Here is a 26,418-nt window from a genome sequence, read left to right as displayed (position 1 = left end):
AGGAGAACAGTGCTGTTGAATCAATGTCACATCATTGCACCAGCCGCAGTTAGTATAGAAGCAGATTCCTCCACCTTTCGTCTTGCCAGAGAGTTCCGTGTGGCGGTCCGCTCTGAAAAGCTGGAAGCCAGCCAACTGCAGCGCAGAGTCCGGTATCGAACCACACAGCCACGTCTCCGTGAAGCCCAGAACGGAAGATGAGGAGAAGTCTCTGTTCTTACCAACTAGTAGCTGGAGTTCGTCCAGGTTGTTGCACAGTGAACGCACGTTGGAGAGGAATATACCTGGTAGCGGTGTGCGAAGTCCCCGCCGGCGGAGACGCACAAGTGAACCGGCACGTTTACCTCTCCTCCGTCGCTTCACTGTATGTACGAAGGTGAGGGCGCCTTTGACCAGAATATCCAAAATTTCCACAGATGAGGCAATAAAAGTCGGAAATAAATTCTCAGGAGTTATGACCCTGATGTTCATGAGCATTTCTCTGGTGAAAGAGCTCCCGGTTCTGAGGCAAAACACTGAATTAACTAACAAAACAAGACAAAACATCGCGCACCAACACACCGAGGCAACCGTCCGCGGCACCATCATTGTATTTCACACATCTGCAGGGATGTAAAACTCACCAGGATATTTTTCATTAGACTTTAGAATAGGGTTATGGGTCGGATAAATAAAGTGACCTCTGAGCGCCCTTCTGGTTCGGAAGTGACCGAAGGACGGAAAGTTAAGTGACTGGGAACAGCTGCAGCTTTTTCCTGCCTCACTCTCGATGCTAACACACTAACTACAGCTAACTAGCTCGTTGTTCACTAGCAGCAAGTTAACACTGACGTTGTGCCACGGCTAGCTGGAGCTAACAGCTAACTCACTCAAACAGCAGAACACGCAGTTGGGTTCTTTACGGACAGATCTTGATGCTAATTGAAAGGTGCGTCTAATGCTAACCTGTGTTCACAACCGAGCCCCATTCAAACTATAGCGCTGCACCGTTTACCAGCAGAGAAACTGGGGTTAGAGGCAAGTGGAGCCACGAATCACTTCGGTAACGAGTGTAAAAGAATAAAACCCTTTAATTAACAGGATATTTGCCGGTAATTTGGTGGGACTTCCAGTCGCGGTGGGCGGCACCAGTCGTTAGCAGTGGGAGCTAGCTCTAAAAGTAGAAGCTTTTCAAACACATGGCCTCCGTGGTTCCGCTCGTTGATTGAGACTCAGACATCTCGGCGTTTAAACCCTTCATCTCCAGCACGTGCACACGCACGCACGCACCCCGCCACGTTTGTCTTGACTGTTTCCTCCGTGGACCAGAGAACAACACGTACCGGAGGCTAGCTAGCTAATTAGCTTGAAAACACAACAAAAGATTGTCACCGGTGTTTTCGAGGCATTAAGAGTCAAACTCGCGGCTGTTCGGCTTCAGAAACGTCCCAGATTGATGTGCAGCGTCCGTGTGGGGGTTGAAATGTCAACTGACCTGACTCCTGTCGGGCTCATTCTACCACAACTGACTGCGTACGTAGCTGCTAACCACCGACAAGCTAACAGGCATTAGCACTGGCGCGGAGGGACCCCTGGTGCAAAGAGGTTTAGGAGGCTGAGATCTGCCTGAATGAATTTATCTTTACTTGTGCATCAGTTTCGACTTTTTCTCAACTCCAGGTTAAAAACACACTTACTGTATTACTGCCATAAAAATATATAGTGTAGTAATTGTATTATTACTATATGAACTAATGCAGTATCTGCATGAAGATGTTTCTCACTCAAACAGCTCTAGGTTTAAAATAAAGTACAAAGAAATGTTGGTCACAAGGTGCAGGGACACTGTTCTTTTATTTGGTCACTTAATTAGGGCCCGAGCACCGACAGTGGGCCCTATTGAAATTGACAGGATTATAATTATTATTATTATTATTTTTCAGGCAAAAGAAGGGGCTTTTTGAGGGCTTCAACGTGCTCAAATCGTTACCAAAGTTTGCAGAAAGTTAGAAAGTGGTGGAAATGTACGTATTCTGGAGTATTTAGAAATGGGCGTGGCAAAATGGCTCAACATCGCCACCTGGAACGCAATCAACAGATTTAAGTCACAATTATGATATGAACTGGTCAGGCAGGGTGTCGTCTAACACGTCTCATCCCCACAACAGCCACATAGTTTCCTCCACCAAGCAGGTTATGTTTCACCCCTGTCTGTAAATTGGTTGGCTATAAACAAGATTACCCAAAAACTACGGGCCGGATTACCACGAGACTTGGTGAACAGATGTGGTATGTATCAGGTAAAAACCCATTACATTTCTATGATGGACATCTGGAGAGCACATCACCCAGACAAGAAACAATTTACTTCTTTCTCATCTCGACACCAAACATACACTTTTTACTGGGGGGTCAGCAGAAGGACATTTGCGTTCACATATACAGCTCCTCTGGAGAAGGTCCTGAGGTTCTCCAGAGTTCTGTGCATGTCTGAAAGCAGCTTTAGACCGTAAACAACTCAACGACACAAACACTGTAACTATAATTTATTGCTTTTAATACATCCTCACCTTCCGGAGGCACAACCTTTTTACGGCAGACAACTGTAAAAAGAAAACATTCTTACATCAGATCGTTGGATAAATGGAAATACACGTTTTAGATTAAAAGTATGAATACAAAGAATACAATGGAATAAAACACAGTATCATTAAACTTCATGAATAGGTCTGCCAGGAAATGATACTCACCGGTGCAGTTAGATGTGTGCACTTCTTCCTATGGAGAAGAAACAAAGGGACAATACAGTGACAACAGGATTTTGTGTCGCATTGTCGGGAGGCGAAGGCGGCACGAAATCTCTCTGTGCAGGAAAAACTCTGGATTATGTTATTGTCCTGGTCTGAGTTCACAGAATAAGGTTTTCACACATGTCTGTTGGTTGCTGGTTGGTTTATCAGCAGCATAACAAAAAATGAATTTACACCAAACTTGGAGGAGGGATGGGGTCGCAGCATGAGAAGAACTCGTTCAATTTTGCAAAAGTCAGGACAAAGGGTCAGATCCTTACTTTAACATAACAGATTTTAAAAAATGTGCAATTTAGTGCATCTTAAAATTATCAAATTTCTTTAAATTATTTGTTCCACAACTGTAGTTTAACTGTAGCCTTTCTAGACACATATTTTGTGTTGCTGTATTATACTGTGTTAAGTTTATCTCTCTTTAGCAGACACACGTAGTTAAGAGTAAAATATATGTTTCATTGGTTTTCATTTCACTCTGTAATCATTTAGGTGATCAGACCACTCCCTTTTTTCTTTAATATGTCTACTATAACAACTAGACAGTCGTGCTGGATGGTCCAGCCTTGGCTGAGGTATAGATTCTGTACCTTCTATTCCTAATTCTGAGAATGAAGTTCGTCACCAAACATTTGTGCATAACAAAACAAAAACATTTTTTTTCAGATTAGAGCTGTAATACCTCTGAAAGCCAGTCTCCCCTGTAGATGACCCGTGGGAAGCATTCTGAGGTGATGAAGGTGCTCACGTTCGCACTCCTGACTGTACCATCCTTCCTAAGTCCTTCCTGATCACGAGCACGGAGTGCTAATGACAACATACAAGATGAGCTCAACCATCCTACTGATGAAGTGATAACATATGCATGCCAATACAAGAGTGAAGCCGATAAAATGAACATTTTGCAAGATGTGGAATTTTGAAATTAGTTGGTAGATCAAAATAATAACAATAATAAGAATAAGAATAAGGAATACTCTGGTTTATTTCACTTCCACCTGTGTCACTTGCGTTGGTCCACGAATAGCTACAGCCTGATGCCCCCTCATCTGGGACGCTGTAGGTGGTTTGATCAGTGCCCTGAGTGACAGTACAGGTGACGTTCCCTGCCCCACAAACTTGTAGAAGACAATCTGGAGAACGGAAAGACAGGACGATCACCAGAGGCACGATTCGATTGTGAAGTGCCCTCAGGTCTGAGCTGGGTAGACTGTAACAAATCGATAGACTGTAAAAAAAAATTATCAGACAGCTGCAGCTCATTGAAAACACAACAGCCTGAGTCTTCACTAGCACCGGGACAGTGGATCATATCAGTCCAGTTCTCAGGTCCTTTCACTGCATCCTGTCCATCAAAGAATAGATTTCAAAATATTGCTGTTGGTTTATAAGGCACTGAATGGTTATATACATTTCTAATCTACTACTATTTAACCATCCAGTCCCCTCAGGTAGTCTGGGACGGGTCTACTTTCTGTCCCCATCAGTCCAAACTAAACATGGAGAAGCAGCACCCAGTTCTAATGCTCCACGCATCTGGATCAATCTCCTAAAAAACCATTTGGCTTTTCGTGCAGTGAGAGAGTTTCTTTGGTCTCAGCTGCTCAATGATCAGAGTAGAAGCTGCAGTCGGTTTGTACTGAGCTGAAGTTTCTGTTTCCGCCTCCACTCTGACCTGCTCTCACTTTAACTAATAATCACTCATTACTAGTTATCAGGACCTGATCAGTACATGAAGTAACTTAGTGTTTGTTTGATGCGCTCCAGCGTTTGAGGCTGCATTTAAACATCATGAAAATTGACTCGTCAACATTTTGTGCTCAGTACAAAATGAGACGAGACGCTCACAGTCTCATTAGCACAGGGACACAGAAATACAGAAAAAGATATATGTGGAAATAAATTTAAGACATTTATTTCTATATTTATTCCTTATTTATTTATGCATTTAAGTCTTTATTTATACATTCATTTATATATTTATTTATAATTAAGTCATGTTTCGTCTTCCATATTTTCTACTGTACAGTATTAGTACTTTAGTTTCCTCCTCGTCCTCCAGTCCAGCAGGCGTCGCTGTTGGCCCTGAGCTCGGTGTCTCTGTTTTCCTGCCGCTGGCTTTTTTTGTCCGCTCCGGGACTCAAAGTGCGCAAAGACGAGGAACATGTCCGCCGTGCAGCTGCTGCGGGTGTCGGTACGTGAGCGGATCAGCGCTGCCGCGGAAGGCTTTCTGCTGCAGGTGGAGAAAGGAGGAGAAACGGCTCGAGTCCCGGCGCTGAGGGCGATGCTCACCGAGCGGCTCGCGGCGGCGGCGGAGGAGATCGTCGCGGTGATTGAGGAAACCGTGGCGGAGTACGAACACAGAGTGGAGCGGTCCGAGCGGGAGGTCTGCCGCCAGAGGAGGCTGCTGGATGCCGTGATGAAGCCCGAACTCCGGCTGCACAGAGTCGGTCAGTCCCTCGAGGAGCCGCTCACAGGCTAACGTTAGCTAGCTCCAGCTCTGCTAACACGAGTTGATCAAACTAACACTCCTTAAAGGGAATGATGAGTTTAAAACGATGTCTGGTTGGTTAAGTTGATGAAATGTGTAGATCAAAGGATCAGGAGCTTTGACCCTCAACGGCAGCCCGGGGTCACGTGTCTTTGATAATCATCTGCAACATGCTGTTAGAAACCTCAGCACACATCTGGGGTGTTCATGCATTTTGGCTCCTTTTGTGTAAAAACAGACACATATTGTGTGAATAATTATGATACTGGCATATTTTAAAGTCAGTATAATTTCTACATCACTGTTGTGTTATATTAATAACAATAGACCCTATTTGTGAGATGCTTGATTTCGAAACGATCGCTGTGACACATAGATGAATAAATCCATGTAGGTCATAGCAACACTTTCCCTGAACTGGAGAATCTGGGTTTTATTTAAATACTAAAACTGGTTTACAACATGGATTGATTCAGTCACTGGAGTTGTGCAGTTAAGATGACTCCTGCTATTCCAGTCTATTCCTATTCCACTCCACGTGTTGATAATCGTAATATATTACGCTTGTTTCAGGACAAAAAGTAAAACTTGCGGTTCTGTCTCGCTCCAGATGCCATCTTGAGAAATCTCCCCTGGATGCTTCAGCTTCAAGTGCTCGTGCATCACGGTTGTGCTGCTGTGATCATTTTGGATTTGCAGAGTTTACAGAGAAACATGTTGTTTGGTGTCCGTCTAAAAAACTCCCACACTTTAGATGATCGTGGGCTATTTGCTCTTTGGGTGAATTCAAGCTTTGACTCGACGCAGCCGTCTTCCTTCCTCCTAATGACGTCATCACTAGAAGACCAGACAGAGATGTGAAGAGAGTTTGTGGTGATAAGAGCTGACGACGGTGTCGGGGTGATGTAAACATGATCACATGATCTATGCAGCAGAGTTAATACGTCACTTCCTGTCTCTGTCTGCTGCTCCACCTTCACCTGAGTAATGAGGAGGATTTGATACTGTTGTGAACGAGTCTGTGCAGAAAACCTGCTGCTGTGTTGTTCATGTGTGAAACACAAACTCTGGAGAAACTCTGGAGACAATTCTCTGGTTGTTACCCACAGGTCACGTCTGAAAACAGCTTAACCAACTAACTAACCTCCAGTCGCTCTGCTCTGTTAGTGTCCTAATTTGTTTATTTGGCCTCAAAATATAAAACTTTTTTACTGGAAACACTTCCAGTGTTTAAAGCTGCTAAATTTACGAGCTGCGTCGAGATGTTGAGGTAACTATGAACTACCTCAACATCTCTGCTTCCTGAGTGTGATCATTCAAAAATAATAACAGTCGACATTAAACGACACAACACAAGTTTTTAAAAACACTTCAGGAAACTCGGAAATGATAAACGTGTGTATTTGTGTTTCAGTGTGTCCTGCAGACATACAGCAGCTGATGGTGAATAAAGAAGAGGTTCCCCCTAAGCAGCAGCAGTTGAGCCCCATTGTGGACCAGGAGGACCCAGAGCCCCCCCACATTAAAGAGGAACAGGAGGAACCGTGGACCAATCAGGAGGGAGAGCAGCTTCAACAACTTGAGCAGGCTGATATCAAGTTCACATTGACTGCTGTCACTGTGAAGAGTGAAGAAGATGAAGAGAAACCTGAGTTGTCACAGCTTCATCAGAGTCAGACTGAGGAGAACAGAGCAGACTGTGGAGAACAAGAACCAGCCAGGAACTCAGGTCCTGATGGACATTTACAACAAGGTACTGAGGACAAGACTGAAGGCAGTGAAGATGATTGGATGCAGACCAGGGAACCTCAGTCTGGTTTAAATACAACAAATAACAAACAGCCTCTAAGTGATATGAAATGTAAAACTGGTAAGAAAGCATTAGGTTGTTCTGAGTGTGGTAAAACATTTAGACAAAAGTGCGATCTAACTGTACATATGAGGACTCATACAGGAGAGAGACCGTTTAGTTGCTCCGAGTGTGGTAAAAGATTTATTCAAAAGGGCAATCTAACTGTACATATGAGGACTCATACAGGAGAGAGACCGGTTAGTTGCTCCGAGTGTGGTAAAAGCTTTCTTCAAAAGGGCGATCTAACTGTACATATGAGGATTCATACAGGAGAGAAACTGTTTAGTTGCTCTAAGTGTGGTAAAAGATTTAGCCGAAATGGCGATCTAACTGTACATATGAGGATTCATACTGGAGAGAAACCGTTTAGTTGCTCTGAGTGTGGTAAAAGATTTCTTCAAAAGGGCGATCTAACTGCACATATGAGGATTCATACAGGAGAGAAACTGTTTAGTTGCTCTGAGTGTGGTAAAAGATTTCTTCAAAAGGGCGGTCTAACTGTGCATATGAGGAACCATACAGGAAATAAAGCATTTAATTGCTCCGAGTGTGGTAAAAGATTTAGCCGAAATGGCGATCTAACTGCACATATGAGGATTCATACAGGAGAGAAACCGTTTAGTTGCTCCGAGTGTGGTAAAAGATTTCTTCAAAAGGGCAATCTAACTGCACATATGAGGACTCATACAGGAAATAAAGCATTTAGTTGCTCCTAGTGTGGTAAAATATTTAGACTAATGGGTAATGTAACTGCATATGAGTAGTCATATAGGAGAGAATGAATTTACTTGCTCTGTGTGGTTAAAGATTTAAGTTGCATCGTTTGCAACAAAAGATTTATTAGGATTTGTCAGTGTGGTGTATTTAGCTAACATGGATCTTTTTGACGTGTGTAAAACATAATGACAGGTTTAAAGCTGGGGGCCCCTCGTTTCTGGATTCTCAGAATTCCTAACTATTATTCCATATGTTACTCGTTAGTTCTCTCCCTCTGAGAATGCTCTTTGACCTGTTAGATGGAGGGGTTTCCATCTTTATGTACGAAGCATGTCTTGAATTAAAGGCCCCTATGTATGATGTCATTTGATCTCAAATCTTGGGCGTACACAATTTCCCTATATGAATGCTTGTCCGGCACCGGCGAGGCAGACTTCTGCATTGGCTGAGAACGTCTCCGGGTATACCTAGGTACCTGTCCTGACCTGTAACTTCTGTGTAATAAACCTTTTTATACAAGCAAGAACGGTGTCCGCGGAGATTCCTTCATCATCTTCAACATCACTGCTGCTTAAATATACAACATCAGCAACTATTCATATGATACATATTCATAGTTCACTGTTGTAAAAAGAGAATTAAGAATCCCTCCACCTGTTTTTACCAGAGTTAAACAATTTTTATGTTCCTAGAAAATACAACTCATTGAATGGAGTTTGGCTAGGCCACTCCATGACCTTAATGTGCTTCTTCTTGAGCCACTCCTTTGTTCCCTTGGCCATATGTTTTGGGTCATTGTCGTGCTGGAAGACCCATCCACGACCATTTTCAATGTCCTGGCTGAGGGAAGAAGGTTGTCGCCCAAGATTTCACGGTACATGGCCCCGTCGATCCTCCTCTCGATGCGGTGAAGTCGTCCTGTCCCCTTAGCAGAGAAACACCCCCAAAGCCTTTTCTCCAAACTACATCAATAATGAAATGAGTCATTAAATGTGTGTGTGTGTGTGTGTGTGTATATATATATATATATATATATACACATTATGTTGTCAATTTCCTTGCAGTGTCACGATGCAAACTACAATTGTGATTTACTCAAACCCGTGTTTGAAAAGAATTAGAGGAACCTGAACTCGTGTTAAACTGGAAGTTGAAGATTTTATCTTTTTCTTAAACATGACACTATACTGAAACTAACCACTACTGACTAAACTAAATTATCTAAATGAAAAGAACAAACATTAAATCCTGCAAACATAAGAAATCATCCACTGTCCATGTCAAGGTTGAAGGGGCAAGAAATTACAAAACATCACATTTTCTCCACACTTTATTTCTCACAGTTAACTTATTACATTGACAACCAAAAGGGTGACACAACATGTGATACACATATAAACAGACGTACAAAAAAGATACTTAAAAGAAATGAAATCAGATGGTCAATCTCCCACCTGTAGGCGGACTCATCCCCACCAGAGATGAGCCCAATGAGGGTGGTGTCGTCCGCGAACTTAAGGAGTTTGACGGACTGGTGACTGGAGGTGCAGCTGTTGGTATACAGGGAGAAGAGTAGAGGGGAAAGAACACAGCCTTGAGGGGAACCGGTGCTTATGGTCCTGGAATCAGAGACATGCTTCCCCAGCCTCACGTGTTGTCTCCCGTCAGACAGGAAGTCTGTGATCCACCTGCAGGTGGAGTCAGGTACACTCAGCTGGGAGAGCTTGTCCTGTAGCAGAGCCGGAATGATGGTGTTGAAGGCAGAGCTGAAGTCCACAAACAGGATCCTGGCGTAGGTTCCTGAGGAGTCCAGGTGCTGGAGGATGAAGTGAAGGGCCATGTTTACTGCATCGTCTACAGACCTGTTGGCTCTGTAGGCAAACTGCAGGGGGTCCAGGAGAGGGTCAGTGATGGCTTTGAGGTGGAACAGCACAAGGCGCTCAAATGCCTTCATCACCACAGAGGTCAGGGCGACGGGTCTGTAATCATTGAGTCCAGTGATCTTTGTTTTTTTGGGGACAGGGATGATGGTGGAGGTCTTGAAGCAGGCTGGTACGTGGCATGTCTCCAGTGAGGTGTTAAAAATGGCTGTGAACACCGGAGACAGCTGGTCAGCACAGTGTTTCAGGATTGATGGAGAGACAGAGTCTGGCCCGGCTGCTTTGCGGGGGTTCTGTCTCCTGAAGAGTCTGTTGACGTCCCTCTCCAGGATGGAGAGAGTCGTCACTGTGATAGGGGAGGAGGGAGGGGGCTCTGAGGTGGGCAGTTGTGGAAAGGCGCAGGCCTTTGCTATGGTGGGGGAGGTGCAGTTGATGGGCTGGAGGGTGGTGTCACGGGGGATGGTGTCAGGACTGTCCCATTGTCTTTCAAAGCGACAGTAAAACTCATTCAAGTCGTTGGCCAGGCGTGGGTCGTTAGTGGAGTGGGGGGCTCTAGGCTTACAATTTGTAATCTGCCTAAGCCCTTTCCAGACAGAGGCAGAGTCATTGGCTGAGAACTGGTGTTGGAGTTTCTCAGAGTACAGACGTTTGGCTTCTCTCACCTCCTTGCTAAACCTGTATTTCGACTCTATAAACCTGTCTCTGTCCCCACTCCTGAACGCTTCTTCCTTCTCCAACCTTAACTTTTTGAGATTGGCTGTGAAACGGGGTTTGTCATTGTCGTAACACACCCTGGAGCGTGATGGGACACAGCTGTCCACACAGAAGCTGATATAAGAAGTCACAGCCTCTGTGTACTCGTCCAGACTGTTTGTAGCAGTCCTGAAAACCTCCCAATCTGTACAGTCCAAGCACGCCTGAAGATCCTCCACAGCTTCCCTGGTCCACTGCTTTGAAGTCCTCACAACAGGTTTGCAGAGTTTTAGTTTCTGCCTGTATGCAGGAATCAAATGGACCATGACCGAGAGTCCCAGTGCAGCCCGGGGGACGGCGTGATAGGCACTGCTTACTGTGGTGTAACAGTGATTTATATTTGGAGAGTTCGCAGGTGAGATTTCCTTTGTTAAAGTCGCCGAGGACAGGAGTCCGGGTTAGTCCGTTCCACACACAGTATCTGGTCGGCGAGCACGCGTTGTGCCTCTTGCACGTTAGCCTGCGGTGGAATGTAAACACCGACCAGAATGAATGAAACAAACTCACGGGGGGAGTAGAAGAGTTTGCATTTGATAAAAAAATATTCCAGATCAGGAGAACAGTGCTGTTGAATCAATGTCACATCATTGCACCAGCCGCAGTTAGTGTAGAAGCAGATTCCTCCACCTTTCGTCTTGCCGGAGAGTTCCGTGTGGCGGTCCGCTCTGAAAAGCTGGAAGCCAGCCAACTGCAGCGCAGAGTCCGGTATCGAACCACACAGCCACGTCTCCATGAAGCACAGGACGGAAGATGAGGAGAAGTCTCTGTTCTTACTAACTAGTAGCTGGAGTTCGTCCAGCTTGTTGCACAGTGAACGCTCGTTGGAGAGGAATATACCTGGTAGCGGTGTGCGAAGTCCCCGCCGGCGGAGACGCACAAGTGAACCGGCACGTTTACCTCTCCTCCGTCGCTTCACTGTATGTACGAAGGTGAGGGCGCCTTTGACCAGAATATCCAAAATTTCGACAGATGAGGCGGAAAAGTCGGAAATAAATTCTCAGGAGTTATGACCCTGATGTTCATGAGCATTTCTCTGGTGAAAGAGCTCCCGGTTCTGAGGCAAAACACTGAATTAACTAACAAAACAAGACAAAACATCGCGCACCAACACACCGAGGCAGCCGTCCGCGGCACCATCATTGTATTTCACACATCTGCAGGGATGTAAAACTCACCAGGATATTTTTCATTAGACTTTAGAATAGGGTTATGGGTCGGATAGGATAAATAAAGTGACCTCTGAGCGCCCTTCTGGTTCGGAAGTGACCGAAGGACGGAAAGTTAAGTGACTGGGAACAGCTGCAGCTTTTTCCTGCCTCACTCTCGATGCTAACACACTAACTACAGCTAACTAGCTCGTTGTTCACTAGCAGCAAGTTAACACTGACGTTGTGCCACGGCTAGCTGGAGCTAACAGCTAACTCACTCAAACAGCAGAACACGCAGTTGGGTTCTTTACGGACAGATCTTGATGCTAATTGAAAGGTGCGTCTAATGCTAACCTGTGTTCACAACCGAGCCCCATTCAAACTATAGCGCTGCACCGTTTACCAGCAGAGAAACTGGGGTTAGAGGCAAGTGGAGCCACGAATCACTTCGGTAACGAGTGTAAAAGAATAAAACCCTTTAATTAACAGGATATTTGCCGGTAATTTGGTGGGACTTCCAGTCGCGGTGGGCGGCACCAGTCGTTAGCAGTGGGAGCTAGCTCTAAAAGTAGAAGCTTTTCAAACACATGGCCTCTGTGGTTCCGCTCGTTGATTGAGACTCAGACATCTCAAGGTTTAAACCCTTCATCTCCAGCACGAGCACACGCACGCACACACACACCCCGCCACGTTTGTCTCGACTGTTTCCTCCGTGGACCAGAGAACAACACGTACCGGAGGCTAGCTAGCTAATTAGCTTGAAAACACAACAAAAGATTGTCACTGGTGTTTTCGAGGCATTAAGAGTCAAACTCGCGGCGGTTCGGCTTCAGAAACGTCCCAGATTGATGTGCAGCGTCCGTGTGGGTGTTGAAATGTCAACTGACCTGACTCCTGTCGGGCTCATTCTACCACAACTGACTGCGTACGTAGCTGCTAACCACCGACAAGCTAACAGGCATTAGCGCTGGCGCGGAGGGACCCCTGGTGCAAAGAGGTTTAGGAGGCTGAGATCTGCCTGAATGAATTTATCTTTACTTGTGCATCAGACAGAAAATCCTGCAGATTGTTTCCACTTTTTCTCAACTCCAGGTTAAAAACACACTTACTGTATTACTGCCATAAGAATATATAGTATAGTAATTGTATTATTACTATATGAACTAATGCAGTATCTGCATGAAGATGTTTCTCACTCAAACAGCTCTAGGTTTAAAATAAAGTACAAAGAAATGTTGTTCACAAGGTGCAGGGACACTGTTCCCTTATTTGGTCACTTAATTAGGGCCCGAGCACCGACAGTGGGAGGCCCTATTGAAATTGTAAGGGAGAGACTTCCGGTGTCATGGCGGAGTGAGGACGTCTTCTGGAAACTCTCCTCACCTATTTCATATTTTATTTGTTAGAAACACGTATTTAGTTTAAAGTCGCGTCGCTTTCCTTTACTTAAACCTCCTACTCCATTAATCGTTTCTGTCTGACCGGTAAATATGTCAAACAAAGCCGGGAGAGGTAAACAAGCTGGCAAGAATGATCAGGCCATGCCGCCCGAAGCCGGTGCTAGCAAGCAAACGTCGGGCAGTGCTAGCTTGGAGCTAACGCACGGGGCACTGAAAGAACTGCGAGATGGCATCAAAGAGGATGTGGCTGCGGTGAGGGACGAGATATTATCAGAGCTACGTTCATCTGTTTCGACCCTCCAAACGACCGTCTCCATGCACGTTTGCAGGCATCGAAACCTCTCTGACGGACGTGGATCAGAGAGTTACTGAGCTTGAAACTTCCCACACCGCACTGCAAGCTGAAAACTCTAAGCTACACGCTAAACTGGACACTCTGGAGAATTTCTCGAGGAGGAATAATATAAGGGTGACTGGTCTGGAGGAGAAAATTGAAGGAAACCACCCCTCTGCCTTTATAGAAAAGTTCCTGACCGAGGTGTTTGGAGAGGACATTTTCACTCGCCCACCTGTGGTGGACCGTGCCCATCGCACTCTGAGACCGCCGCAGCCGACTGGTCCCCCGCGGGCTATGGTGGTGCGCATGCATTACTACCAGACGAAGGAGCAGATTCTGCGGATGTCGTGGGAGAAAGGGCAGTTGAAATACCGAGGAGCAAAGATCAGCTTTTACCCCGATCTCAGCGCGGACCTACTACGTAGAAGAACCGCGTTCCTCCCAGTCAAGAAACAGCTTCGGGAGGCGGGAGTGAAGTACTCTCTGCTACACCCAGCAAGGCTCCGGTTCCTTTTCAACGGAAAGAAGTACGAGTTTGAAACCCCAACAGAGGCGGCTGCTTTTGTCAAGGCCAAGATTCTACCAGCGGTGACATCAGAAAACGACGGAGAGTGATGGTATGTAGGCTCACTACAGCCAGTACAAGACTGACAATGTAACCCAATCTATAGCGTGAGGACACACTCCGTGAGACAAATGTAAGCTAACGTTACATCAAAATGCACAGTTGTCTACGTTAATGCTACTTCAGAATTTATAATGCCCTGTGTTCTATATTTCAATATTTTCCGTATTTTTTATTTATTTTCTTTTGAATGGGCCAATCTGGGAATAGTAGCCTGCCCTAATTATATTGGAATATTAAAGCTCAATGGCCTGTTTGTAGAAGGTGGGATGTTTGATGGCAAAATGTGTCAGGCAGAATATAGCCTCGTGACAAACACCAGGCAGATATGTTATCAAAGGAGGTAAACAACATAATAATTGACTCTTTAAACGTGTTTCGTTATCCTCTGTTAGATGAGGAGAGTTAGGTGCAAGCGTTGTTTAGCTAAGATGCACCTTTTTGCACTTGTTTTCTGGGGTTTTAATGCACTTAGTTTGGGTAAGTGCTGGGGGAGGGGGGGAAGCATCCTTTTTATTTTGCTGTCTTTTTGTAATGTAATGTACACGTCTTACTCTTATCTATGGCCATCCTTTTTTATTGTGACACTCTTTGTACTACATAGCGCAATGTTCTGTCTTCCTGCCCTATATATGCTAGTACAGCACAACTCTGTAAAGTATGAGTACAGTTAGGAATAGTGGTAGAAAAGTGAAGTTCATCTCTTGGAATGTGAAATCGCTGAATCACCCCGTGAAGAGGAACAAGGTACTGGCACATTTAGGTCAACTTGGGGTAGGGGTAGCCTTCCTCCAAGAGACACACCTACGAAGGGCAGATGTTTCGGGTATTCAGAGGAGTTGGGTGGGGAAAGTCTTTCATTCCAAGTTCAACGCTAGGGCCAGGGGCGCAGCTATTCTTATACACAAAAGTGTTACCTTTGATAGTGATCAGGTAATTGCAGACATGAATGGCCGGTTTGTCATAGTCACCGGTCAGCTTTTCAATAAACCTGTTATCCTCGCCAGTGTATACGCTCCAAACTGGGACGACAGCGCTTTTATTAACTCTTTTTTCTCTACTGTCCCTGGGATCAATAGCCACCACTTGATTGTTGGGGGTGACTTTAATTGTGTTCTCTGCCCCAGTCTGGATCGGTCTTCTACCAAACATGCACCACTGTCTAAAATGGCCACAGCTATTAGTACCTTTATTGAGCAGTATGGAATGGTTGACCCCTGGCGTTTACACTTCCCTACAGGAAAGGCTTTTTCTTTCTTTTCACCAGTTCACCATACGTTTTCCAGGATTGATTATTTTATTCTAGATGCCCGGCTTATACCCTCTTCTAGCCCTCCCACTTACCATAGTATAGTTATATCTGATCACGCTCCCCTATCCTTTGAACTAGATTTCCCTGATCATCCTGCCCCATATAAACAGTGGCGCCTGAACCCTCTTCTACTCTCTGACAGCGCTTTTGTAAAATTCATCCAAACCCACATACAAATTTTTATTGAGACCAATGCATCACTGGAGGTATCTCATAGCACCATATGGGAAGCGCTGAAAGCATACTTGTGAGGCCAAATTATTGGCTATGCCTCAAATACCAAAAAGGCGAGGATGGCCAAATTGAAAGAGCTTTCTGTCAAAATTTCACAGCTGGACAATCAGTATGCCTCAACGCCTACTCCAGAACTTTATCAAAAGCGGATTCACCTACAGACTGAGTTTGATCTAGCCTCCACCTCAGCAGCAGAGCAGCTGTTATTAAAGTCCCGACATTCGTTTTACGAGTTTGGCGACAAAGCAGGCCGGCTTCTTGCTCACCAAGCCCGCCAAACCGCAGCCGAACGCCAGATAACTCAAATCAAGACCACCTCGGGTTCAGTGACCACAGATCACAAGGAGATTAATGATGCTTTTGTAGCGTTTTATACAAACTTATACTCGTCTGAATGTGACGCTGAGGCTTCCGATTCAGAGTCGTTTTTTCGGAATTTGAACCTACCAACCCTTGAGGACTCTCAGAAAGATGCCCTCGACTCCCCCCTGACGCTGGAGGAGGTTTGTGATGCCATTAAATATATGCAATCTGGCAAATCCCCTGGACCAGACGGGTTCCCAGTGGAGTTCTTTAAGAAATTTGCAGAAGACTTATCCCCAATACTACTATCAATGTTTAATGAATCATTTTCAATTGGCCATCTCCCTGAAACCCTGAACCAAGCCTCCATCTGTCTCCTACCTAAAAAGGACAAAGACCCCTTGTTGTGCGGGTCTCACAGTCCGATTTCCCTTCTAAATGTGGACTGTAAAATTCTCGCTAAGTCCCTTGCTCTGCGGCTTGAAAGTGCTCTTCCCAAGCTGGTGTTACCTGACCAAACCGGATTTATTCGAAGCAGACATTCCTATTCTAATATCCGTAGGCTGTTCGATATTATTTATACTACCACCAGTTCGGATGATCCTGAGCTTGTAATATCCTTAGATGCAGAGAAGGCGTTCGACCGGGTGGAGTGGGAATATTTATTTATGACCATGAGGAAATTTGGCTTTGGTGATGATTTTATCTCCTGGGTTAAATTGTTGTACGCCTCTCCCTTAGCCTCTGTCCATACTAATGACTCTCACTCAAAATATTTCCCACTACATAGAGGCACGAGACAGGGCTGTCCTATGAGTCCTCTGCTTTTTGCTCTGGCGATTGAACCGCTTGCGGCTTCTATTCGTCAATGCCAGGCAATTGAAGGGATAACTCGAGGGGACACAACACACAAGCTCTCGCTTTATGCCGATGATTTACTTTTGTACATTGCTAACCCAGTATATTCTTTGCCGCACGTCCTGTCTACCTTGGAACGATTTGGAAAGTTTTCAGGTTACAAACTGAATTTAGAAAAAAGCGAACTTTATCCCATAAACAAAGCAGCTCTCGATATCCCGGCCACAGCCTTCCCATTCAAGAGAGTGTCTTCCCATTTTAAATACCTTGGGGTGGTGGTGCCGCGGTATTTTCACAAGTTATATAAACTAAACTTCACACCGTTATTGGATCGATGCAGGCAGGACATAAACCGCTGGCGCACATTACCCTTATCATTAGCTGGCCGGATTAACCTAATCAAGATGAATGTTCTTCCTAGGTTTCTGTATTTGTATCAATGTATTCCGATTTTCATTCCTAAAAAACATTTTTTTACACTGGACCAAATACTATTTGCATTTATATGGGATGGAAAGGCCCCCCGTATTCGCAGAACTTTTTTACAAAGGCCGAAAAAGTTAGGAGGAATGTCAATGCCTAATTTTCTTCACTATTACTGGGCCTGCAATGTTCAAAAGGTCATAATGTGGGCTAACATATTTCAAATGTTGACTGTGAATTATCCATGTAAAATTCCAATAAACAGAAGTTGAAAAAAAAAAGAAATTGTAAGGATTATTATTATTATTATTATTATTTTTCAGGCAAAAGAAGGGGCTTTTTGAGGGCTTCAACGTGCTCAAATCGTTACCAAAGTCTGCAGAAAGTTAGAAAGTGGTGAAAATGTACGTATTCTGGAGTATTTAGAAATGGGCGTGGCAAAATGGCTCAACATCGCCACCTGGAACGCAATCCACAGATTTAAGTCACAATTGTGATATGAACTGGTCAGGCAGGGTGTCGTCTAACACGTCTCATCCCCACAACAGCCACATAGTTTCCTCCACCAAGCAGGTTATGTTTCACCCCTGTCTGTAAATTTGTTGGCTATAAACAAGATTACCCAAAAACTACGGGCCGGATTACCACGAGACTTGGTGAACAGATGTGGTATGTATCAGGTAAGAACCCATTACATTTCTATGATGGACATCTGGAGAGCACATCACCCAGACAAGAAACAATTTACTTCTTTCTCATCTCGACACCAAACATACTCCACTTTTTACTGGGGGGTCAGCAGAAGGACATTTGTGTTCACATATACAGCTCCTCTGGAGAAGGTCCTGAGGTTCTCCAGAGTTCTGTGCATGTCTGAAAGCAGCTTTAGACTGTAAACAACTCAACGACACAAACACTAACTATAATTTATTGCTTTTAATACATCCTCACCTTCCGGAGGCACAACCTTTTTACGGCAGACAACTGTAAAAAGAAAACATTCTTACATCAGATCGTTGGATAAATGGAAATACACGTTTTAGATTAAAAGTATGAATACAAAGAATACAATGGAATAAAACACAGTATCATTAAACTTCATGAATAGGTCTGCCAGGAAATGATACTCACCGGTGCAGTTAGATGTGTGCACTTCTTGCTATGGAGAAGAAACAAAGGGACAATACAGTGACAACAGGATTTTGGGTCGCATTGTCGGGAGGCGAAGGCGGCACGAAATCTCTCTGTGCAGGAAAAACTCTGGATTATGTTATTGTCCTAGTCTGAGTTCACAGAATAAAGTTTTCACACATGTCTTTTGGTTGCTGGTTGGTTTATCAGCAGCATAACAAAAAATGAATTTGCACCAAACTTGGAGGAGGGATGGGGTCGCAGCATGAGAAGAACTCGTTCAATTTTGCAAAAATCAGGACAAAGGGTCAGATCCTTACTTTAACATAACAGATTAAAGAAATCTGCAGTAATATTTAGTGAGTTGATATTTATAAGTGTGCAATTTAGTGCAGCTTAAAATTTTCAAATTTCTTAAAATTATTTGTTCCACAACTGTAGTTTAACTGTAGCCTTTCTAGACACATATTTTGTGTTGCTGTATTATACTGTGTTAAGTTTATTTCTCTTTAGCAGACACACGTAGTTAAGAGTAAAATATATGTTTCATTGGTTTTCATTTCACTCTGTAATCATTTAGGTGATCAGACCACTCCCTTTTTTCTTTAATATGTCTACTATAACAACTAGACAGTCGTGCTGGATGGTTCAGCCTTGGCTGAGGTATAGATTCTGTACCTTCTATTCCTAATTCTGAGAATGAAGTTCGTCACCAAACATTTGTGCATAACAAAACAAAAACATTTTTTTTCAGATTAGAGCTGTAATACCTCTGAAAGCCAGTCTCCCCTGTAGATGACCCGTGGGAAGCATTCTGAGGTGATGAAGGTGCTCACGTTCGCACTCCTGACTGTACCATCCTTCCTAAGTCCTTCCTGATCACGAGCACGGAGTGCTAATGACAACATACAAGATGAGCTCAACCATCCTACTGATGAAGTGATAACATATGCATGCCAATACAAGAGTGAAGCCCATAAAATGAACATTTTGCAAGATGTGGAATTTTGAAATTAGTTGGTAGATCAAAATAATAACAATAATAAGAATAAGAATAAGGAATACTCTGGTTTATTTCACTTCCACCTGTGTCACCTGCGTTGGTCCACGAATAGCTACAGCCTGATGCCCCCTCATCTGGGACGCTGTAGGTGGTTTGATCAGTGCCCTGAGTGACAGTACAGGTGACGTTCCCTGCCCCACAAACTTGTAGAAGACAATCTGGAGAACGGAAAGACAGGACGATCACCAGAGGCACGATTCGATTGTGAAGTGCCCTCAGGTCTGAGCTGGGTAGACTGTAACAAATCGATAGACTGTAAAAAAAAATTATCAGACAGCTGCAGCTCATTGAAAACACAACAGCCTGAGTCTTCACTAGCACCGGGACAGTGGATCATATCAGTCCAGTTCTCAGGTCCTTTCACTGCATCCTGTCCATCAAAGAATAGATTTCAAAATATTGCTGTTGGTTTATAAGGCACTGAATGGTTATATACATTTCTAATCTACTACTATTTAACCATCCAGTCCCCTCAGGTAGTCTGGGACGGGTCTACTTTCTGTCCCCATCAGTCCAAACTAAACATGGAGAAGCAGCACCCAGTTCTAATGCTCCACGCATCTGGATCAATCTCCTAAAAAACCATGAGGCTTCCACCACCACTGTTGTGATATCCCAGCAGCTTCAGCAGAGTCGGCCCCATTACTCTGCTGTAAAGCTCCTCCTCCTCCTCCTAAAACACTATCATACTATTTGGGCTCCAATGACGGATTACAACTTATGATCTTCTTCATAAAGAAATATAATATAAGTGTGACAAATTTTATGACATATTTTAAAGCTGAGAATCGTAACACTGACTTCATTATGAACTTGTTTTGTATTTCTGACTGACAAGCGAACACGTTTGAATCATTTAAATTAAACATAACTAACATCCGACAGATCTACCAGCCAATCACAAGTGACTTTTTGTTTCAAAGGTCTGTGGTTTCATCCAATGGTGAAGTGAGATGAGTTCTCACCAGCGATTTCGCTGCGATTCATATGCTAATTAGATCACACCTTCGCTCAGCGACTCCCCGGCGGCACTCCCCCCTCCCTAGCCCCCCCACTGCTCTACCGGGGGTATGTTTCTGCCAGTTTGTGTCACGGGTGAACGCGGAATTCGCATCCTGTAAACGGGCACTGACTGCCAACATTTGGCTTTTCGTGCAGTGAGAGAGTTTCTTTGGTCTCAGCTGCTCAATGATCAGAGTAGAAGCTGCAGTCGGTTTGTACTGAGCTGAAGTTTCTGTTTCCGCCTCCACTCTGACCTGCTCTCACTTTAACTAATAATCACTCATTACTAGTTATCAGGACCTGATCAGTACATGAAGTAACTTAGTGTTTGTTTGATGCGCTCCAGCGTTTATGAGGCTGCATTTAAACATCATGAAAATTGACTCGTCAACATTTTGTGCTCAGTACAAAATGAGACGAGACGCTCACAGTCTCATTAGCACAGGGACACAGAAATACAGAAAAAGATATATGTGGAAATGAATTTAAGACATTTATTTCTGTATTTATTCCTTATTTATTTATGCATTTAAGTATTTATTCATACATTTATTTATATATTTATTTATAATTAAGTCATGTTTCGTCTTCCATATTTTCTACTGTACAGTATTAGTACTTTAGATTCCTCCTCGTCCTCCAGTCCAGCAGGCGTCGCTGTTGGCTCTGAGCTCGGTGTCTCTGTTTTCCTGCCGCTGGCTCTCTTTGTCCGCTCCGGGACTCAAAGTGCGCAAAGACGAGGAACATGTCCGCCGTGCAGCTGCTGCGGGTGTCGGTACGTGAGCGGATCAGCGCTGCCGCGGAAGGCTTTCTGCTGCAGGTGGAGAAAGGAGGAGAAACGGCTCGAGTCCCGGCGCTGAGGGCGATGCTCACCGAGCGGCTCGCGGCGGCGGCGGAGGAGATCGTCGCGGTGATTGAGGAAACCGTGGCGGAGTACGAACACAGAGTGGAGCGGTCCGAGCGGGAGGTCTGCCGCCAGAGGAGGCTGCTGGATGCCGTGATGAAGCCCGAACTCCGGCTGCACAGAGTCGGTCAGTCCCTCGAGGAGCCGCTCACAGGCTAACGTTAGCTAGCTCCAGCTCTGCTAACACGAGTTGATCAAACTAACACTCCTTAAAGGGAATGATGAGTTTAAAACGATGTCTGGTTGGTTAAGTTGATGAAATGTGTAGATCAAAGGATCAGGAGCTTTGACCCTCAACGGCAGCCCGGGGTCACGTGTCCTTGATAATCATCTGCAACATGCTGTTAGAAAGCTCAGCACACATCTGGGGTGTTCATGCATTTTGGCTCCTTTTGTGTAAAAACAGACACATATTGTGTGAATAATTATGATACTGGCATATTTTAAAGTCAGTATAATTTCTACATCACTGTTGTGTTATATTAATAACAATAGACCCTATTTGTGAGATGCTTGATTTCAAAACGATCGCTGTGACACATAGATGAATAAATCCATGTAGGTCATAGCAACACTTTCCCTGAACTGGAGCATCTGGGTTTTATTTAAATACTAAAACTGGTTTACAACATGGATTGATTCAGTCACTGGAGTTGTGCAGTTAAGATGACTCCTGCTATTCCAGTCTATTCCTATTCCACTCCACGTGTTGATAATCGTAATATATTACGCTTGTTTCAGGACAAAAAGTAAAACTTGCGGTTCTGTCTCGCTCCAGATGCCATCTTGAGAAATCTCCCCTGGATGCTTCAGCTTCAAGTGCTCGTGCATCACGGTTGTGCTGCTGTGATCATTTTGGATTTGCAGAGTTTACAGAGAAACATGTTGTTTGGTGTCCGTCTAAAAAAACTCCCACACTTTAGATGATCGTGGGCTATTTGCTCTTTGGATGAATTCAAGCTTTGACTCGACGCAGCCGTCTTCCTTCCTCCTAATGACGTCATCACTAGAAGACCAGACAGAGATGTGAAGAGAGTTTGTGGTGATAAGAGCTGACGACGGTGTCGGGGTGATGTAAACATGATCACATGATCTATGCAGCAGAGTTAATACGTCACTTCCTGTCTCTGTCTGCTGCTCCACCTTCACCTGAGTAATGAGGAGGATTTGATACTGTTGTGAACGAGTCTGTGCAGAAAACCTGCTGCTGTGTTGTTCATGTGTGAAACACAAACTCTGGAGAAACTCTGGAGACAATTCTCTGGTTGTTACCCACAGGTCATGTCTGAAAACAGCTTAACCAACTAACTAACCTCCACTCGCTCTGCTCTGTTAGTGTCCTAATTTGTTTATTTGGCCTCAAAATATAAAACTTTTTTACTGGAAACACTTCCAGTGTTTAAAGCTGCTAAATTTACGAGCTGCGTCGAGATGTTGAGGTAACTATGAACTACCTCAGCATCTCTGCTTCCTGAGTGTGATCATTCAAAAATAATAACAGTCGACATTAAACGACACAACACAAGTTTTTAAAAACACTTCAGGAAACTCGGAAATGATAAACGTGTGTATTTGTGTTTCAGTGTGTCCTCCAGACGTACAGCAGCTGATGGTGAATAAAGAAGAGGTTCCCCCTAAGCAGCAGCAGTTGAGCCCCATTGTGGACCAGGAGGACCCAGAGCCCCCCCACATTAAAGAGGAACAGGAGGAACCCTGGACCAATCAGGAGGGAGAGCAGCTTCAACAACTTGAGCAGGCTGATATCAAGTTCACATTGACTGCTGTCACTGTGAAGAGTGAAGAAGATGAAGAGAAACCTGAGTTGTCACAGCTTCATCAGAGTCAGACTGAGGAGAACAGAGCGGACTGTGGAGAACAAGAACCAGCCAGGAACTCAGGTCCTGATGGACATTTACAACAAGGTACTGAGGACAAGACTGAAGGCAGTGAAGATGATTGGATGCAGACCAGGGAACCTCTGTCTGGTTTAAATACAACAAATAACAAACAGCCTCTAAGTGATATGAAATGTAAAACTGGTAAGAAAGCATTTGGTTGTTCTGAGTGTGGTAAAACATTTAGACAAAAGTGCGATCTAACTGTACATATGAGGACTCATACAGGAGAGAGACCGTTTAGTTGCTCTGAGTGTGGTAAAAGATTTCTTCAAAAGGTCAATCTAACTGCACATATGAGGATTCATACAGGAGAGAAACCGTTTAGTTGCTCTGAGTGTGGTAAAAGATTTATTCAAAAGTGCGATCTAACTATACATATGAGGATTCATACAGGAGAGAAACCGTTTAGTTGCTCCGAGTGTGGTAAAAGATTTATTCAAAAGTGCGATTTAACTGTACATATGAGGATTCATACAGGAGAGAAACCATTTAGTTGTTCCGATTGTGGTAAAAGATTTATTCAAAAGGTCAATCTAACTGTACATATGAGGATTCATACAGGAGAGAAACCGTTTAGTTGCTCCGAGTGTGGTAAAAGATTTATTCAAAAGTGCGATCTAACTGTACATATGAGGACTCATACAGGAGAGAAACCGTTTAGTTGCTCCGAGTGTGGTAAAAGCTTTCTTCAAAAGGGCGATCTAACTGCACATATGAGGATTCATACAGGAGAGAAACCATTTAGTTGCTCCGAGTGTGGTAAAAGATTTAGCCGAAATGGCGATCTAACTGCACATATGAGGATTCATACAGGAGAGAAAGCATTTAGTTGCTCCGAGTGTGGTAAAAGATTTAGCCGAAAGGGCGATCTAACTGTACATATGAGGATTCATACAGGAGAGAAAGCATTTAGCTGCTCCGAGTGTGGTAAAAGATTTAGCCGAAAGGGCGATCTAACTGTACATATGAGGAACCATACAGGAGAGAAAGCATTTAGTTGCTCCTAGTGTGGTAAAATATTTAGCCGAAAGGGCGATCTAACTTCACATATGAGGATTCATACAGGAGAGAAAGCATTTAGTTGCTCCTAGTGTAGTAAAATATTTAGACTAATGGATGTTGGGACGTGGTTTTTGGGAGACCAAAGCTCTGCCTATATGTGCAGCCAAAAGCCTGAAGCCGCATGTCCCTCCAGGACTCAGTCTCCCAGGGGCCATTAACGTCACAGAGGTGTTAAAACCCCCCCAGGGACACAGGTTTCAACTCCCATTGGTCACTCTGGACCCCATGACCTGTGAGGTCACCGGGCCAATATAAGGCCTGTTCCCCCTATTTTCGCTCTCTTCCTACAATCCTTCCATGGAGAGAAGGCTGTCGAGCCTCTTCTCCAGCTCACATCTTCTCTTCCTATCCAACTCTTCGAGAGGAGCACAAAGGTGCAGCTTCCAGCTCATCTCACCAAGGAAACCTCCTCGCACTCCAAGCTCTACCAACCCTTCAAGCAGCGACTCGATGTCCTGCTGGAGAACTTCAAACAGCAACTGAACTCAACAGAATCACCAAGGCAGGAGCCACAAACCAGCCAGACGACTTCACAGAACTTCGAACTGCACAGCATCTCCTTTTCTCCCCTTTCCACGGACGGGTAACACATCTGGGCTTAATAATTATACTAGGCTAAGCAAGACTGTTTATTCGATTCTGTGTGATGTTTGAGTTTGATTTGTGGTGTTGTGATATTTTGGGTACAAGTTATTGAGAAAGTAATGTTAGTCTGTTATGCTCTTCACAGTCTTTCGTTGCATCCAATCTAGTAACTTTGTCTAATTTGGCACACACACACAGACACGCACACATGCATATCCCTTCACCTAATTAGCTCTGACCCCTGCTACATGTCGTAAAGACAATAGGGGGGGGGAGGGTGTTATCTTCAAAGTGGCCAGCCGCCATTTTGGAAGCACATAGGTGGGTGGGGGGGGTGTTATTATTTTGGCCAGCCGCCATTTTGAAAGCATGCTGACTCACACAGACACACACACCTATCTTTGTTTAGTAATTACACTGTTAGTAATTTGTGTTTTTATACTTTATTATATTCATAATAAATGTTTTTCTTTCACAAATGCTTTTTCATTAATGTTGCATAAGTGAATTTTGCCAACCTCTACACTGTCAAGAACTCCATATCCTTCAACTTAGCTAACTATCTATATGGTAATTTTGTTTATAGTTATTAATTTAATTGTTAATCAGAGTTCCAAATTTGTAGTTAGTACCTTTATGAGACTTAATCAATAAATTGGCTATCTTTTCCCTTCCTTTGAAGGGTGGTACCCCGAGGTAACTTTAATCAATTAAAGTTATTTAATATTAATAATCAAATATTAATATTTCATATTTTATTTTGATAACCAAATTTATTGAATGCCGAAAGGCACACCATTTTATGGTATCACGTTTGATGCATTATGGCACAACATGGGTAATGTAACTGCATATGAGTAGTCATATGGGAGAGAATGAATTTACTTGCTCTGTGGTTAAAGATTTAAGTTGCATCGTTTGCAACAAAAGATTTATTAGGATTTGTCAGCAACTATTCATATTATACATATTCATAGTTCACTTCATTCTGATTTAGGTGTATGAGTTTGTATATATGTACAAATAAACATGTATAAATACACATTTATAGCCTTATTTTTATTATTTATATTGTATTTATTATTACATATTTTTTGTACAGGTAAACATATTCATAGATTTATAGGAAGCTGGTTAAGTAAGAGATATTTGTTAATTAATGACTTATGGAGAAGGGGTGAGATTAAATAAATTTGTGCTTCTCACTCATTTTCGAATATGTAGATTAAATCATTAAGTCTTTGCTTTTTTTTGCTCATTACTGATTGTAAATATTACTTTTTTCAGTTTATATTTTTTACATGTTGGTATAATTTCTCTTATTTTATTTACATGTTCGAAGTAAATAAAAATGAATGAAAAAAACATACGGTTACTGTATGACTGCCAAAAGAATATGCAATAACTCTATGAAATCATGCAGTATGTGCATAAAGATGTTTCTCAACTAGTTCATGTATAGTTTTGTTTACAAATAGCAGAGTGAAGCACAGTTTTATTCTATAGCTTAAATAATAAAGTCCATGGATCAATAGGTTCACTATATTCAATCAATATTTTTATAAAAGTACATAGAATAATTGAGAAAATACTCTTATCAATAATGAAATGAGTCTTTAAATATGTGTATATATATATATATATACATTATGTTGTC

The 26,418-nt window shown here is 43.5% G+C and overlaps 1 protein-coding gene across 1 annotated transcript in view; it reads left to right on the top strand.

Annotated features, from left to right (window-relative positions):
- LOC117761169 (titin-like) overlaps positions 1 to 26,418 on the top strand; it is a 190,964-nt gene that overhangs the window by 161,893 nt on the left and 2,653 nt on the right. Inside the window, exons 15-16 of the mRNA XM_034584835.1 lie at positions 6,689 to 7,144; positions 22,812 to 23,196. Of these exons, the coding sequence (XP_034440726.1) occupies positions 6,689 to 7,144; positions 22,812 to 23,196 (841 nt within the window). The remainder of the gene's footprint in view (positions 1 to 6,688; positions 7,145 to 22,811; positions 23,197 to 26,418) is intronic.

Source organism: Hippoglossus hippoglossus, chromosome 5, assembly GCF_009819705.1.
Source record: "Hippoglossus hippoglossus isolate fHipHip1 chromosome 5, fHipHip1.pri, whole genome shotgun sequence".
NCBI classification, from domain to species: Eukaryota; Metazoa; Chordata; class Actinopteri; order Pleuronectiformes; family Pleuronectidae; genus Hippoglossus; species Hippoglossus hippoglossus.
The sequence above is the reverse complement of the archived record's forward strand: the minus strand, read 5'-3'. Positions and strand labels throughout refer to the sequence as shown.